This window comes from Hyperoodon ampullatus (assembly GCF_949752795.1).
Source record: "Hyperoodon ampullatus genome assembly, chromosome: 2".
Taxonomy (NCBI): domain Eukaryota; kingdom Metazoa; phylum Chordata; class Mammalia; order Artiodactyla; family Ziphiidae; genus Hyperoodon; species Hyperoodon ampullatus.
This window is the reverse complement of record NC_136915.1, coordinates 10,119,084-10,136,310: the sequence shown is the minus strand read 5'-3', so window position 1 is coordinate 10,136,310 and position 17,227 is coordinate 10,119,084. Positions and strand designations below refer to the sequence as shown.

At 46.9% G+C, this 17,227-nt stretch overlaps 1 protein-coding gene across 1 annotated transcript in view; it reads left to right on the top strand.

Annotated features, from left to right (window-relative positions):
* The window catches only part of LRRC38 (leucine rich repeat containing 38), a gene marked incomplete at both ends in the record, with an annotated part of 33,688 nt that extends 17,060 nt beyond the window's left edge, over positions 1-16,628 (top strand). The window contains one exon of the mRNA XM_079696706.1: positions 16,375-16,628. Within this exon, the coding sequence (XP_079552832.1) occupies positions 16,375-16,628 (254 nt within the window). The remainder of the gene's footprint in view (positions 1-16,374) is intronic.
* Between the last annotated feature and the right edge of the window lie 599 nt (positions 16,629-17,227).

The window sequence follows — 17,227 nt, the reverse complement described above, 5'->3', positions numbered from 1 at the left end:
TCAAGTCTAACTTTGTATGATGCTGTGAAATCAGGAGGCTGAAAGTCTGGCTGTGCGTGTAAAAGAACCAAAGCTGCTGCTTTTTCCTGGTCCTTTGGGTTTGGGTTCTGGAAGGCTGGCAGGGAGGGCCTGGCTGGGTGTTTCACCAGCCCAGGCTGAGCCCTCTTACTCCAATGAGCAGAAGAGGAGAGTGGAAGAGGCAGTGGAGAACTCTGGCCAAGAGCAATGGGACCGACAGCTGTGGTCCTGGACGACGTCCTTCCTCTCCCGGGTGTGGGACAGGGAACCCCCCTTCCCTGGGAGTTGTAGCTCCAGCAGTGAGCTGGGTGGAGGGGTCAGCCTGACTCTCTCCCCAGTGATTCTTGTCATCAGGGCCTTCTCATACCTTGGTAAGACTTGAGAAGCTCTTAGCACAGGTCTTGGGCAGGCACTTTACAGAAAACAACTCCAGGTGGGTGGTGAGCACACCATACAATGGTCAGCTCTACTGGTCATCAGAGAAATGCAAATTCAATCACCAGTGTGCACTTTTATGGCTTATCACGTTGGCAAAGATGAAAAAGTGACAAAATCCATTGTGGGCGTGAGTTCAGGGACTCTCACACAACCTCCCACTTGGCAGAATGTGTCTTGGGGAAATAACTTAAAATGGGTACATGGTACTCATAGCAGCTTTGCTTCTAGTAAGAAAAAAACTGGAAACATTCAGTGATTGGGCAAGTAAATCATGGCTCATCGGCACAATAAAATACCTTGTAGCCATTACAAATGATGTTTGATAATTATATTGGTGGAATGAAAGATGTTCCCAGAATGGTTATCCACCAGAGTGGCGGAGTGTATTTGTACTCTGAGGATTTATGTACATGCACACACAGAAGAAAAAATCTAGCAAGGTGTAAGCCAGTGTTTTAAACATGCATTTGTGAGTTCTTTTATCCCGCTTCTTTTTGTTTACTTCTATTGTTTCAGTGTATACAGAGGCTTTGCATAATTAGTGGAATTAGGAAAGCAGAAATATATTTTTAATGACAAAAAGCGCTTAGGAGAGCCTGTCATTAGGCAGTTCCCAAGAGGCCAGATCAGGGGAAAGGCCCCAGGAGAGCCTCTGGCTGCAGCCCTGTTTGTTGGCATGGGCGAGAGATAAATCTTACTCTGCCTTCTGCTGTGTCACCATCTATTTCGGGAGAGTGGCAGCAATTCACCCTCTCTGGCTCAGGCGTCAGCTGCCGGGGAGAAGTCATCAGTCAAGGGGAGAGGACCAGGAAGGGCGACAGCAGGCAGGCAGCCAAGCCACCCTCTGCACAAGGAACGGCCCATGTCTTCGGAGTGTGCCTGGTGGAAAAGAAAGAGGTGGTTCTGAAGCAAAGGAGCAGTGAACCACATTACGCCTAGACCCAAACGAGCCAGAGCCCACTTTGTTTTAGTGGAAGGTCAATCTGTGCTGGAGGAAGACCCCTAACAAGACAGAAGGTAGGAACTCAGCTCCCCATCAGTCGTGCCTGTTCGCTGAGTTGTCTGCCTAGGAGGGGAGATGGATTGCACAGAATCAATTACACTTCCTCGAGAGCCTGGAACCACCAAACACGTGGTTTTGTGGGACAGCAGGGCAGAGTGAGATGATGTGTGACTGTGGAACAGGGGCTGACCTGACTCTGTTTTCATATAATCCATTGGTTAATTGGGCCTCTTGACTGTAAACAACAGAAGCCAACTCTGGTTAATGTAAGCAAGAAAAGGACTCATTGCAGGTATGTCAGGTAATTCACAGAACTGAAGAGAAAGCTGGGGAAGCAGGCTCAGAAAAGAATGAGGCAGCCTGGGAGTCAGGAAAGCAAACACCAGTTGAGGAGTTCTCCAGGGTGGGGCTGCTGGATTGAACGGGCTCTGGCCATACTTTTTGGTCAGTCCACTCAAGATTCAGTGTATTGGGACAGAGAGACTCTGGTGAGGGGCCATGCATTTGAAGAAAGTCGCACTAGACGTACCCACGGGGTGAGAGGTGATTGCCCAAAATGAAATCTGGGAGCTGACCCCAAATGAGGAGAGATGGAGGTGAGAAGCTGAAGGATGACAAATGACTGTTACACATAAGACACCTGGACTGGGTTGAATTGCATCCTTCAAAGGGATATGTCCAAGCCCTAATGCCTGGAACCTATGAAGGTGACCTTATTTGGAAAAAGAGTCTGTCCATATAACTGAGTTAAGGATCTCGAGGTGAGATCATCCTGGATTTAGGCTGGACCCTAAATCCAATGACAGGTGTCCTTGTAAGAGAAAGAGAGAGATATGAAAGAGATACAGAGCAGAAAGCCACATGAAGACAGAGGCAGAGATCGGAGTGATGCTGCCACAAGCCAAGGAATGCCACAAGCCACCAGGAGCTGGAAGAGGCCAGGAAGGATCCTCCCCTCAAGCCCTCAGAGGGAGCCTGGCCCTCTGGCATTTTAATTTTGGACTTCTGGCCTCAGCAACTACGAGAGAACGAATTTGTCTTAAGCCACCTGGTTTGTGATAATTTGTTACCGCAGTCCTAGGAAATACGACAACACCCAGACCCTTTAGAATGACCTCTCCCCGTGGAGTACTCTGGACTTGGGCCACCACTGGAGGTGACCTGGGTTCCAAACTGGGTTTACAAGTTTCCTGTGCAGCTTTGGCTTAAGTCTGTGACTCAGTGGGTCTCAGTATCCCCACAATAACTTGTGCAAGCATTTTTAAGACAATAGGGGAGGGTAATGGCTAACAGCGTAGGCTCTGGAGTCAGACCGCTTGACTCCAAATCCTGGCTCCATCATTTCTCAGCTGGAGAACCAGAAGCAGGTAACAGAAGTAGCGTTCAGTTTCTTTGTCTGCTGACCAGGGTCACTATAGTACTAGCCACAGAGCTTGTTTTATGGATTAGAGGAGTGTAGACAGTGCAATGCTTAGAAGACTATCCAACATGTGGTAAGGCTGCAGGGGGTTAGCTGATTTGCCCTCACTGTTTGCGGAGATCCTTTGTTCTGCTCCACCTGTGTCCAAAGAGCGGTGAATGGGCTTCCCTGGTGGCTCAGTGGTTGAGAGTCCGCCTGCTGATGCAGGGGACACGGGTTCGTGCCCCGGTCCGGGAAGATCCCACATGCCGCGGAGTGGCTGGGCCCGTGAGCCATGGCCGCTGAGCCTGCACGTCTGGAACCTGTGCTCTGCAATGGGAGAGGCCACAACAGTGAGAGGCCCGCATACCACAAAAAAAAAAAAAAAAAAGTGGTGAATGTTTCCACCTCCCAAGAGGGAAAAGCATGGAAGAAATACATACAGTTTCTTCCTCCTCCTAGCGAGCTGCAAGGTATATGGCGATGAATTTAGGGTAAAGGACATCTGTCCTGCAAGGGAAGGACCTGTGCTTGTCCAGCACCATCAGCCATTAGGTGGGATGGACTGTCTGTTTGGGGAGGTGGTCTAGGAACCCCTCTGTGGCCACGCAGCTAAGCCACACTCTCCAATCCTGTCTTTTTTCATACATCATTCAAAAATACCTTTGAAAGTTCTAGGTACTGGGAATACAGCAGGGAACAAAACCAAAAGCCCGACCTCCCAGAGCTGACAATTGAGTGGAGAGGGGCAGGGAAGCAGGAAAAGAAACAGATGGATACACATATACCATGTCAGGTGGCCCCATAGAGAAAAATAAAGCCAGGTACAGGGGATGCGGAGTGATCGTGGGGCTGGGGAAGCATCTCTGATAAAGTGACATCGTCTCTGATAAAGTGACATCTGAGCAGAGACCTTAAGAAAGTGGAACGAGCCAGGCAGAGGGAACAGGTGCAAAGGCCCTGAGGTAGGCCTGTGCATGGGGTGTCTGAGGAATAGCAAGCAAGGTGGAGTGAGGGGTTTGCGGGAACAGTGGTAGGGATCGTGGATTTCACTTTGGGAAAGATGAGGAGCCTTAGTGGCGGTGGCGGTGGGAGGTGTTGAGCAGGGGAATGATGGGATATAAGTTTTTCTGTAAAAGACTCATTCTGGCTGCTGAAGGGAGAATTGGGACAGCCAATAGGGTAGACAGAGGAAGACAGCATAGGCTCCTACAGTTTTATCAGTAACAAAACTGACGTTCTCACCTATTTCCTCTGAGTCCTGTGTCTCTCAACCATTCAGTTGTAAACTCAGGACGGGAACTGAGTTATCTATTGAACCCACCAGCTATTACTAGTATTATTTCAGAAATCATGTGTAATAAATAAGAAGAGGTCTCTGCAACTTGGATGCACTTCACTGAAGAAGACAGAGAAATCACAAAAATTGAGAGCTCCCCACATTTTTGCCACTAAAGAACCTATTGTATTAATGTTTCCAGACCCTGAGTTTGAAAGATTTTGTCTACCAAATTGCATGTTTGTGTAAATAGCCCCTGCGGCCTTCTCACAAACAAGTGACTGATTGGCCTTTTGCCAACTAGTCCTTGCTTACAGAACCCCAGCCCACCTGCAGGACCCCGGCTGGGAACCATGCACGAGGATCCTTCTCACCCAGATATTTCTGAGTTGTTTTAGATTTTCCCAGTCTTCCTGATGTTTGTGTGCTGTGTGCCAGGCCCTGAGCTGGCAGCTGTGTCTGCAGACGTGAGAGACACAGGCCGCCCCATGGAGGAGTTGACTTTTTTTGGAGGAGGTGTGGGGGGCCAGGAACGGAGGGGTCTGATTCAGGGGAAGGGGGAACACAGGAAGCAATCAGGGCAGGCTTCCCAGAGGAGGTGTTTCCTGGGTTGAGTTTTGAACAGGAGTTGGCAAACTTTCTATTAAGGGCTGGATAGTAGATATTTTAGGCCTCGTGAGCCATAGAATCTCTTGCAACCACTCAAACTTGCCATTGTAGCTCGAAAGCAGCCTTAGATAATGTGTAAACCAGGGGGTCTGGCTGTGTTCCAATAAGACTTTATTTACAAATACATATGGGAGAGGGAAGGAAGGGTCATTTGGGCCTGGAGCTGTAGTTTGCAGCTGTACCTCTGGTCTTGAAGAATAAGGAAGCGGTCCCCGGGCTCTTGTTCCAGGTGGGATAGAGAGTACGGAATATGCTGATGCTTCCCAAATGTGGCCCTTTATCAGTGGTCATTTTTTTCCAGGCAAAATGAGAGGAATGAGGGTACTGTGGTGAGTGTTTTTTAAGGCCAATGTATTAACTGATTTGCTGTTATCCTGCCTTTCTTAACTTTAATGGTGTACCAGTGTTCTCTCTTTTATAAAATGATGATGGCGTGTGTGTGTGTTTAATGTCCTGAGAAGAATTATCAGCTGCAGCCCTGTGTCAGTCTCCTCTATTTCTTATTTAAAAAATTTTTTTTACCATTATGTAAAAGTCAAAGGCCTGAGGATCATAGCTGTAGACTCTAGGCTTCCAAGAGATCTTAGTCACAGGCGGATGGTCTTACCCTAAACTTATGCCCATGCCTTGCAGTCCCTGGCCGCCTCTGGGATGCAGGACAGGCAGAAACCCACTGCCCCAGGGGGTTACAGACTCACATGCCTGCACAGGGGCCAGCAGGTGACATGAATGAGTGAGCAGGCTCACAGCATGTGTCCTGTCTCATTAGGGCAGCCTGACAGTTGTCTCCATGTGACAACATTGCCTTATCTGCTGATTTGAATGTTTTTTTAGATTCTTAAAATAAAAGACCACTATTGTTGCTTTGACAAAAAAAAAATCTTTTGCAATCTGAGCCTGGCTCAGGGTTGCCATCCTTTAATCTCTTAATCCAGATTCTCAGATCCTGGCAATGATGCTCCATCGACTCCACATGCAGCCACTGGACATCAGCCAGTGGCAGCCATTTTGGAAGATATTGTATTTGGGGGGCACTATTCTAGCCCAGGAGGGCGCCTCTAATGTCATTCTCACCCACACTTCCAGATTCCACCCGGGCCTCTTGCCTGCAATGCCTTTCTTATTCCTCCCCAGTAATCCCCTGAACTCAAAGGTATGTGTTCATTCCATAAATATGGATGAGTATTACCAGACCTTCCACACACCTGGCTCTTCATTCTCTGAATTTGTAAAGCCCAAAGTCAATTCTCAATCATATATTGTCTTCCTTCCCCATTGCTTGATGTATTTTAGTTTGGGCTCCTCTGTCAGATTATAAACTTCCTGAGGCTGAGGATGTCACTTTCTTCAGCATTACAGACAACATAGAGTGACGGGAAAAACACAGGCTTTGGAGTAAAACAAAGTGAGAGGATAGTTTGAATTCGGGCTTCCCTATTTAACAGTACCTGAATTGCCAAAGAGTTCTGAGACCCGCTTCCTCAGCTATGAATTGAGGATAATGCCGCTCACCTCCCAGATGGAGGTCAACTATAAATGACGTGTGTTAAGGGGTGTGCACTGCATCAGAACATAACAGGTGCTCAATAAAGGCTACCCACCCCCTGCACACACATTCTTCCCAGTTTAGGGCATGGATGAAGGTGCAGGAAGTAGTAGGTGAATGACACTGGATTGGGAGATATGCCTAGTCTTCCTTTTCAGAAATCTGCCCCGTGTGCCTCTGGGTCTCCCCCAGGGTTTCTCAGCCCTGTTTTATACCCAGGTTTGACTTACCTGGGACCAACCTCTTGCAACATGGCTGCTAATCCTTGATGAAATGCCCCATGCAGGCTGTTTAGGAGGCTATGCCCTTCATTTAAAAAGAAGGAGCAGGCCACTGAACACATGAAAGGATGCTGGATATCACTAGTCAGTAGAGAAATGCAGATCAAAACCACCAAGAAAATAAATACTACTTCACTTCCATTAGGGTGGCCATTTTTTAAAATGTAAAATAACACGTGTGGGCAAGGATATAGAGAAATTGGAACCCTTGTGAACTGTTTTTGTTTTCTCTTAATATTTATTTATTTATTTATTTATTTTTATTTGGTTGTGCCGGGTCTTAGTTGTGGCAGGCAGGCTCCCTAGTTGCAGCTCCAGGGCTCCTTAGTTGCGGCTCACCAGCTCCTTAGTTGCAGCACGTGGGCTCCTTAGTTGCAGCAGGCGGGCTCCTTAGTTTTGGCTCCAGGGCTCCTTAGTTGATGCTCACCAACTCCTTAGTTTCAGCACATGGGCTCCTTAGTTGCGGCAGGTGGGCTCCTTAACTGCGGCTCGTGGGCTCCTTAGATGCAGCTCACCAGCTCCTTAGTTGCGGCACACAGGCTCCTTAGTTGTGACACGCAAACTCTTAGTTGCGGCATGCATGTGGGATCTAGTTCCCTGACCAGGGATCGAACCCGGGCCCCCTGAATTGGGAGTGCAGAGTCTCATCCACTGCACCACCAGGGAAGACCCCCCTTGTGCACTGTTTATGGGAGTATAAACTGTGTAGCCATAGCGGAAATCACTATGGTGGTTCATCAAAAAATTAAATGTAGAATTACAATATGATCCCTCAATTCCACTTCTCAGTTATGTACCTAAAAGAATTGAAAGCAGAGACTTCAACACATCTATTGTATGCCAAGGTTTATAGCAGCATTATATACAATAGCCAAAAGGTGGAGACAACCCAAGTGCCCATCAGTAATGAATGGATAAACAAAATGTGGTGTCACCATACAATGGAATATTATTCAGCCTTAAAAAAGAAGGAACTTCTGGGGCTTCCCTGGTGGCGCAGTGGTTGAGAGTCCGCCTGCCGATGCAGGGGACACGGGTTCGTGCCCCGGTCTGGGAAGATCCCACATGCTGTGGAGCGGCTAGGCCCGTGAGCCATGGCCGCTGAGCCTGCGCGCCCAGAGCCTGTACTCTGCAAGGGGAGAGGCCACAACAGTGAGAGGCCCGCGTACCGCAAAAAAAAAAAAAAGAAGGAACTTCTGATACATGCTACAACATGGCTGGACCTTGCAGACATTATGCTAGGTGAAATAAGCCAGTCACAAAATGACAAATATTGTATGATTCCACTTACATGAGTAGGCAATTCATGGAGACAGAAAGTAGGGTGTGGTCGCCAGGGGCTGGGAATGAGGCAAGGGGAGTTACTGTTTAATGGGTACAGAGTTTGGGGGATGACAAAGTTTTGGAAATAAATAGTGGTGATGGTCGTACATCATGGTATATGTACTTAATGCCAATGAATTTATACACTTAAAAGTAGTTAAATGAATTTATACACAAATAGTTAAAATGATAACCATTATGTTATGCATATTTTACCAAAATTTTAAAACTACAAAGAATAAGACAGAGAAGGAAAAGGAAAGGGAGGAGGAGGAGGGAGGAGGCGGAGGAAGAGAAGGAGCCTCCACCGGCTCTGTAGTCAGGATGACTCTGGACATGCAGATCTTTCTGGCGTTGCGAATCCTTAACGAGTTCCACCTCCCTATCTCAGATGTCTTGAGCAAGTAGAGGAAAGGAGAGTTTCATTTAAATTTCTGCCTCATCCTAATGTAGTTAGAGAAGCATCTCTCCTGCTGCTGCTGAAAGTATAAAGAGCACTGTGATGGTTGATTTTATGTGTCAACTTGACTGAGTCGTGGGTGCCCTGATATTTGGTCAGACATTATTCTGGGTGTGTCTATGAGGGTGTTTGGGGATGGAATTAACACTTGAATCAGTAGACTGAGTAAAGCAGATGACCCTTCCTAATGTGGGTGGACCTCATCCAATCAGTTAAAGGCCTGATTAGAGCAAAAAGGCTGACCCTCCTTCGAGTAGGGGGAAACCCCTCCTGCATGACTGCCTAGGGCTGGGACATCAGTTCCTTCTTGCCTTTGGATAGAACTGTAACACTGGCCCTCCCTGGGTCCTGAGCCAGTTGGCATTCGTACTGTAACTATACCACCAGCTTTCCTGGGTCTCCAGCTTCCTGACTGCAGATCTTGGGACTTGTCAGCTCCATAGTTCCATGAGCCAATTCCTTATAATAAGTATCTCCGTGTATACTCATCCTATTGGTTCGGTTTCTTTGGAGAACCCTGACTAACAAAGGCACCCTCATCAGATACCTGGAGTCAGGCCTGGGCAGAATCTGAAACCTTGAAAATCTGAATGATACTTACAGTGGCTTTTTCAAGCTTGAATGGCGGCCAGGCACCCTGGTAAGAGCTTTTCAGATATCCCCTCATTACATGCCCACAGCATCATCACAAGGCAGTGCTTGGGGAGACAGGGCCTGAGCCAGGATCATAGGATATCAGGAAGTAGAGCCAGGGCCCCCCTGGGGGTCTGGTCGAACACTCACAGGATGGTTTCCCTCCACATCTGCACTTCACAGTACCCACAGAGCACTTCTCCTGACCAGGGAGAGGCTATGCCAGCACCTTGACCATTCCAGGTCAGGACCTGGGGACCAGGAGGGGTGCTGGAGAGTTCCAGAACATCTCGTTAAAAGACCACTGCAACAAAAAGAATAAAATACCTAGGAATAAACCTACCTGAGGAGACCAAAACCTGTATGCAGAAAACTGTAAGACACTGATGAAAGAAATTAAAGATGATACAAACAGATGGAGAGATATACCATGTTCTTGGATTGGAAGAATCAACATTGTGAAAATGACTCTACTACCCAAAGCAATCTACAGATTCAGTGCAATCCCTATCAAACTACCCATGGCATTTTTCACAGAACTAGAACCAAAAATTGCATAATTTGTATGGAAACACAAAAGATCCCAAATAGCCAAAGCAATCTTGAGAAAGAAAAACCGAGCTGGAAGAATCAGGCTCCTGGACTTCGGAATATACTACAAAGCTACAGTAATCAAGACAGTATGGTACTGGCACAAAAACGGAAATATAGATCAATGGAATAGGGTAGAAAGCTCAGAGGTAAACCCATGTGCGCATGGTCACCTTATTTTGATAAAGGAGGCAAGAATATACAATGGAGAAAAGACAGCCTCTTCAATAGGTGGTGCTGGGAAAACTGGACAGCTACATGTAAAAGAATGAAATTAGAACACTCCCTAACACATACACAAAAATAAACTCCAAATGGATTAAAGACCTAAATATAAGGCCAGACACTATAAAACTCTTAGAGGAGAACATAGGCAGAACACTCTATGACATAAATCACAGCAAGATCATTTTTGACCCACCTCCTAGAGAAATGGAAATAAAAACAAAAACAAATGGGAATTAACGAAACTTAAAAGCTTTTGCACAGCCAAGGAAACCATAAACAAGATGAAAAGACAACCCTCAGAATGGGAGAAAATATTTGCAAATGAAGCAACTGACAACGGATTAATCTCCAAAACTTACAAGCAGCTCATGCAGCTCAATATCAAAAAAACAAACAACCCAATCCAAAAATGGGCAGAAGACCTAAATAGGCATTTCTCCAAAGAAGATATACAGATTGCCTACGAACACATGAAAGGTTGCTCAACATCCCTAATCATTAGAGAAATGCAAGTCAAAACTACAGTGAGGTATCACCTCACACCCGTCAGAATGGACATCATGAAAAAATCTACAAACAATAAATGCTGGAGAGGGTGTGGAGAAAAGGGAACCCCTTACACTTTTGGTGGGAATGTAAACTGATACAGCCACTATGGAGAACAGTATGGAGGTTCCTTAAAAAACTAAACATAGAACTACCATACAACCCAGCAATCCCACTACTGGGCATATACCCTGAGAAAACCATAATTCAAATAGAGTCATGCACGATGTTCATTGCAGCTCTATTTACAATAGCCTGGACATGGAAGCAACCTAAGTGTCCATCGACAAGTGAATGGATAAAGAAGATGTGGCACATATATACAGTGGAATATTACTCAGCCATAAAAAGAAACGAAATTGAGTTATTTGTAGTGAGGTGGATGGACCTAGAGTCTGTCATACAGAGTGAAGTAAGTCAGAAAGAGAAAAACAAATCCGTATGCTAACAGATATATATGGAATCTAAAAAAAAAAAAAAATGGTCATGAAGAACCTAGGGGCAGGACAGGAATAAAGACGCAGACCTACTAGAGAATGGACTTGAGGACACGGGAGGGGGAAGGGTAAGCTGGGACGAAGTGAGAGAGTGGCATGGACATATATACACTACCAAATGTAAAATAGATAGCTAGTGGGAAGCAGCCACATAGCACAGGGCGATCAGCTCAGAGCTTTGTGACCACCTAGAGGAGTGGGATAGGGAGGGTGGGAGGGAAACGCAAGGGGGAGGAGATATGGGAATATATGTATACATATAGCTGATTCACTTTGTTATACAGCAGAAAGTAACACACCATTGTAAAGCAATTATACTCCAATAAAGATGTTAAAAAAAAAAAAAAGGAAAGAAAGGAATGCTCTACACCATAAAAAAATAAATAAATAAATAAAAAGACGCCGACTGGAGGAGGGAACTTGTTCTGAGGCACTGGTGGGGCTGGTGCAGCCTTAGGTCTCCCTGCCCGGGAAAGTGGGTGGGACTGCATAGTGGTTGGTGTCAGTCTAGGCTCTGTCTGTTTCCTGGCGGTGTGGCCTTGGACAAGTCACTTGACTTCTCTGTGTCTCAGTTTGAACATCTGTAAAGTGGGGATGACTAGAGGCTCCTCTTTGGGTTGGCCTGAGGATTCAGTGAGCTAATGTGTATAAAGCCCTAAGAGCAGGGCCTGGCACACATGAAGTTCCCTATAAATACTGGTTCTTGTTCACTATTCTTAGACAGCTGAGGAGGTGGGCTCAGAAAAGCAGGGAGAACATTCCAAATCAAGTAGGGACATCACATGGACTCCCCTCCGCCCCTCCACGTGCTCACGACCACCCATCCTCCCTCTGTCCCTCCGGGCCTCCCCCCAGAGACCCCAACCCCGCACTCTCCTCGCAACTTCTCTCCGGCTTTCACTGGACCTCTTGTGCGACTTCTCACTCTCGCTCCTAAAATATCACTATTTATGCTTGTGTCCTGCTGCCCCTATTAGACCTAAGTTCCTTGAGGCCAGGACTGCGTCTTCCTCTTTTTTTCTCCTCCCTCTTTCCCTCCCTCCCTCACTCCCCCCTTCCTGCCTTCTTTCTTTTGTCCTTTCTTTCTCTCTCTCCTTTCTTTTCTTTTCTTTTTTTGGTATCTAACATTAAGCCTTACCCATTTTGTTTAATGCATGAATTAAAAAGCCATTTAACAACTAAATGTCTGCCTAGTAGCCAAGAGCAGCCCTGCCTTAGAAGCTTACCTACTTAGCTGAGCATTTCAGTCTAAAGCAGCAGTTCTCAACCAGGGAATTCTGTCTCCTTCCCCGACCTCCTCCTGGGGACATGCGGCACTGTCTGTAGACATTATTGATTGTCACACTGGGTGGGGATGCTACTGGCATCTCGTGGGTAGAGGACAGGGATAATGATAAACATCCTGCAGTATATAGGACAGCCTCCTACCTCAAAGAATTATCCAGGCCCGAATGTTGGTAGTGCCGAGGTTGAGAAACCCTGGTCTAGAGTAGCTCCTGCAGGAGAGAATTGGGGACCCCAAAGTCAGATTACTCCAACTCCTGAGTTCTGCAGTCGGCCTTGACTGTGTCCTTAGAGCAGCTGGCAGCGGTGCCCTGCCGCCCTCTGCTGGGTCCTGCTGACTCATTTCTCTGCCCTTTGTGAGCTACGAAAACCCATTAAGTCAGTGTATCTTGTGACGGCTCCATTGATCGTGGGTCCAGAGCCTCCCACTCCTGGTGGGCTTGTGTGTGGTGCTTTTCAAGCAAGCCTGTTTCCTCTAGCCACAGAGAAATGTGAGATGACAGTTTCTAAAAATGTCGCTTTGTAAAAATGCCAGGCGTAATCTCAAGGGACAAAGAACACCGTAGAAATCAGAATCAACTTGAGGAGTCGTGGCCAGCAAAGGTTGGATTTCAATGGCAGGCTCTGTGGGCTCGTGTTGTTTTGTTGGGGTGATGTTTGCCAGTTAATACAGCTCATTGAAAAAATGACTTCTAGACCTTTTCTCTCTTTAATAATGACCTGTCACGGGTTTGAAAATGGCAAATATTATCTTCGTTTTAGAAACTGCCTGAGCTTCACGTAGTCCAATGGTGTCCATTGGTGTCCATCTTTTTTTTTTTTTGTAACATCTTTGGCTGACGGGGAGGGGTGGGGTGGATGTTAAGAAGAGGCAGGTCAATTGATTTTCCTGCTTTTCCATTGAAAAAAATAACGTCTGCAAGGAAACCCCACAATAACTCTTCATAAATCTCTCCTGTTCTGTTCAAATGCATTTAAAATGCTCAGAAGTAAACAAAAGTTTGGCTTAAGAAAAGAAATAGTCAAAAACGTAGTCAAGTGTAAACTGGAGAAAGCTGCAGAGCTTTGGTCCAGCTAATTCCTTGGATATCTAAGGTAGGCATCCATTCAGGAAGAGGAGGAAACGTGAGTATGGTTGCTAAGCAACAGTTCCCATGGGGAGAAGAGCATCAGTGGGGTGGCTATAGACTGCATAAAAGATGGGTCAGGACAGAAGGAAGGAGGAAGCTCAGTCATTCTTCCTCCACCTTCTGTTTCTGAGCTAGAAGGAAAGATACACAATAAAGACCCAAAGGGTGGTGGCAGGATTGCTGTGCAGTTAGCAGGGCTGCTCTTTGCAGAACAGAAACCAGCTAATTAGTGAGGTGTGAGGAATCATTCTGACTTTCAGATTACGCTGGCTGTGGGTTGAAGGCAGCTTTCTGAAACCAGGAAGCACTGAAAAAGAGAATAATTGAAGGTTTCCTGAGAACTGAAAGGACGCCAAAGATAAACAGAAATTGCAGGCAGGTGAGCTTAATGTCAAAACGGTGTCTTCACATCCCTGTGAAGCTGTGTTGCTGAAGGCAAGGTGTGTAAATTCTCTGTGCTTCAGTTTTCTCATTCATGAAATGGGTGTAATAATAGTTGTTGTGAGAATTAAGAGTTCATGTGCATATAGAACTTAGAACAGTGCTTGCATGTAGTAAGTGCAATATGAATATTAGGTATTATTACTTTATTTTTCTCTCCTGTTCCAGATCAAAAACAGGTCTGACCTTTTTATGCGTTTTAATATCATTCATTTTCTCATATTCAAAGTTTGTGAAATTATGACAGTACCTTGACTTTGTATGTAGTTCATATTGTATATCCATCAGGATGTGCAGATTATGCTTGATAACGAGCGGTCTTTAGAGCTTAATACTAACAAAGTCTGATCTTTTGTTCTTGTCCAGTGAGGATTGTTTTAGTCTACTAGGGTTGCCATAACAAAATACCACAGATTGGGTGGCTTAAACAGCAGAAATTTATTTTATCACAGTTCCAGAGGCTAGAAGTCCAAGATCAAGGTGTGTGCAGGCTTGGTTTCTGCTGAGACCTTTTTTCCTGGCTTGCAGATGGCCACCTTCTCGCTGTTTCTTCACATGGCCTTTCCTCTGTGCACACACAGAGAGAAAGAGAGAGCTCTCTGTTATCTCTTCCTCTTCTTGTAAAGACACCAGTCCTATTGATCAGGGCCCCACCCTTATGACCCCATTTAACCTTAATTACCTCCCTAGAGACCCTATGTCCAAATATAGTCACACTGGAGGTTAGGGCTTCAACATATGAATTTGGGGTGGGGGGAGATACAATCCAGTCCATAACAGGATTGGGGGTGGAGGTGGGCCTTTCTTCATAGTAATTATTTGAAGACCCCTGTTCTCAGGGGCTTCATCTCAGCACATGCCCATCTCTCCCACCCCAGCTCATGCTGAATGAGCTCACTCAAGTGAGCTCACTTGTCTCACTCTGATGCCCCAGCTGCACGGTTCCCCGAACTCCGAGTTCTTTGCCAGCTTCCTTCTTCTCTACCTGGACTGTTCTTCCATAACTGCTTCCATCTCATCCTTTAGACCTTAGTTGACACCCTATCTACAGATGGTCCTTTGTCCTAGGCAAGCCTCAGCTTTAGGTTCCCACGAGTAAGTAGAAGAGGTTAAATTCACCAGCCTGCAATTCTCGTAGCTGCCCTCCCATTTCACTTGATGGCAGATGGGGTATCCCGAGAGGAACAGCTAACTGATAAAGGAGCAGTCATACAGCGGTATCTCTAAAATGCCATAAATCCATTACACTAGGAACATGTCCCTCACCCTCACCGACAACTGCTGTCACCACCACTCCTCTTGGTGGCAGCCATGGGAAGACAGCATTGGCTTCCTGTGCCCCTGGCCCCTCTCTTCCTGGCTTTCCTCTCCAGCCCCACACCTGCTTTCTGTTCCTTTTGGAGGCACAGTGGCTGCAGGCCAGGTCTCTGGAGGCAAATTGTTTGAGTTAGAGTCCAAGCTAGGCCACTTACTAGCTGTGCCACTTTGGACAAATTACTTTACCTCTCTGAGCCTGTTTCCTCATCTGTAAAATGGGGATGATGGCAGGACCTATCTCACGGTGTTGTGCGGATTAAACAATTTATTATGTGTGAAGTGCTTAGAACAGTGCCTGGCCCATGATAAGCTCTAGATTGCATTTAATGCTGTTGCTATGAAGCACTGTCTCAGCACATACCCAGATGTAACATTTTTTTTTGACCTGTGGATTTGAAACTTCTTTTTAAATTAGCCAAACACTTTTCAAGTGAGATCTTAAAGGGAACCCCAATATATAAAACAGAGTTTACAAGGGCTCTTCTGGTTGTAGAGGGGTGGGTGTCCCAGGAACTTCTCTCAAACCCCTCAGTCTCTCTCACCGGCTAAAAGATAATGTTTCTCACGTGTGCCTCGTGGCCCAGCAGCATCAGAATCACTTGGATTTTAAAAATGTAGAGTCTCGGGTCCCAGTGCAGCCTGCTGAATTGGATTCTCCAGGGGGCGGAGCCTGGAATCTGGATTTCACTATAGTCTTCAGGATTCTGAAGCACAGAGGAGCTCATGCAAGCATCGTAACTACATATTTATTTTCCCCACTCCTGCCAAGGGAAAACCCTTCTAGGGTAGTGAGTGGAGTTTCTACAGCGCTGCACTGATCCTCTGTTCTGTTTCTCCTGGGTGGCAGTGGAGAGGAGGCTGGCATTCTTCTTGGGAAGCTGCCTTACAAACTGGAGGGTACTGCCATTGGTTGGCACCGCCCCTCCGCATCCCACAGCCTTGCCCCGCCCTCTGCCCCGAGGGCGCTGGGTATTACCAGATCTGGATTACGGTCTACAGAGCTTCTAAACCCTAAAAAGATTATGCTCCCTTCTGTCACCACCTTGAGTGATTCAAAATCAAGAGTGCCACACCTTAAAGTAAGGGAGACCAGCACATTCTAGTTTCTTCCATGTGATTCCCCGGAGGCTTTTTGCAAACGTTTAAATTGCATTGAAGTCAACTTTTTCCCCCTTTTGTGTTTGGGGGCACGCGCCTGCTTTGCACCTGGTAAGCACTCACCTTGCTAACTTGTAGGCAATCCTGGGCTGCAGCCTAAGCCTCTCTCTCATTCTGCCTGCCTTTCTCACAGGCCTTGACGAAATCCAGTGCTCCCTGCCCGTGGAGAACAGGAGGATATTCCTGCAAGAGCTGTCGGAGGCCAGCTTCAGCGAGTGCAAGTTCAGCCTCTCGCTCACAGACCTGTTCATCATCATCTTCTCCGGCGTGGCTGTGTCCATCGCCGCCATCATCTCCAGCTTCTTTCTGGCCACCGTGGTGCAGTGCTTCCAGAGGTGTGCCCCCAACAAAGACGCTGAGGACGAAGACGAGGATGAGGACGACTGAGCCACCTGCACCCCTTCCTCGCTCTCCAGAACCCCAGCCGGTGGCTCTCCTCCGAGGGAAGTGCTGAAAACGGAGAAGAATTGACCATCAGTGACCAGAGCAGCACCTGTTCTGAGCCTTGCCCCGTGGGCGCACCCGCTGAGACCTCTGATCTCAGAGTTTAGAATCTGCAGAGCGAAGGAGCCCAGGAAGGATTCCCCGAGGAGAGCCTGCCTCTCGGCTCGAGGTGCGTGTGGGGATAAGATGACCGAGTCAGGTGTCAGAGGTGACAGCTGAAAACAGCGCAGGGGATGTGAAGACTGGCGGCTCTCACCTGCAAAGATGGCTTTGTGCCGTCCATTTCTCTGACCTGGACCGCAGGACCAGGCAGCTTCTCCTTCCTCCTGAGAGGCGGCAGCCCAGACAGTGGGGATTGGAGTTCAGGTCCGTCTCCATGGGAGCAGGACTTTTGCCCCTTCTGGAATAGACCTAGGCCACCTTAGGGTGTTACGCAGAGAACAACCCCACATCTGGCTAAAATGGCACCGAGGAAAAGGCTAAGACCTGGCCAAAGGGTGTTTGTTGTTATATTTTGGTGAGCGGATCAGAAAAACATTTGT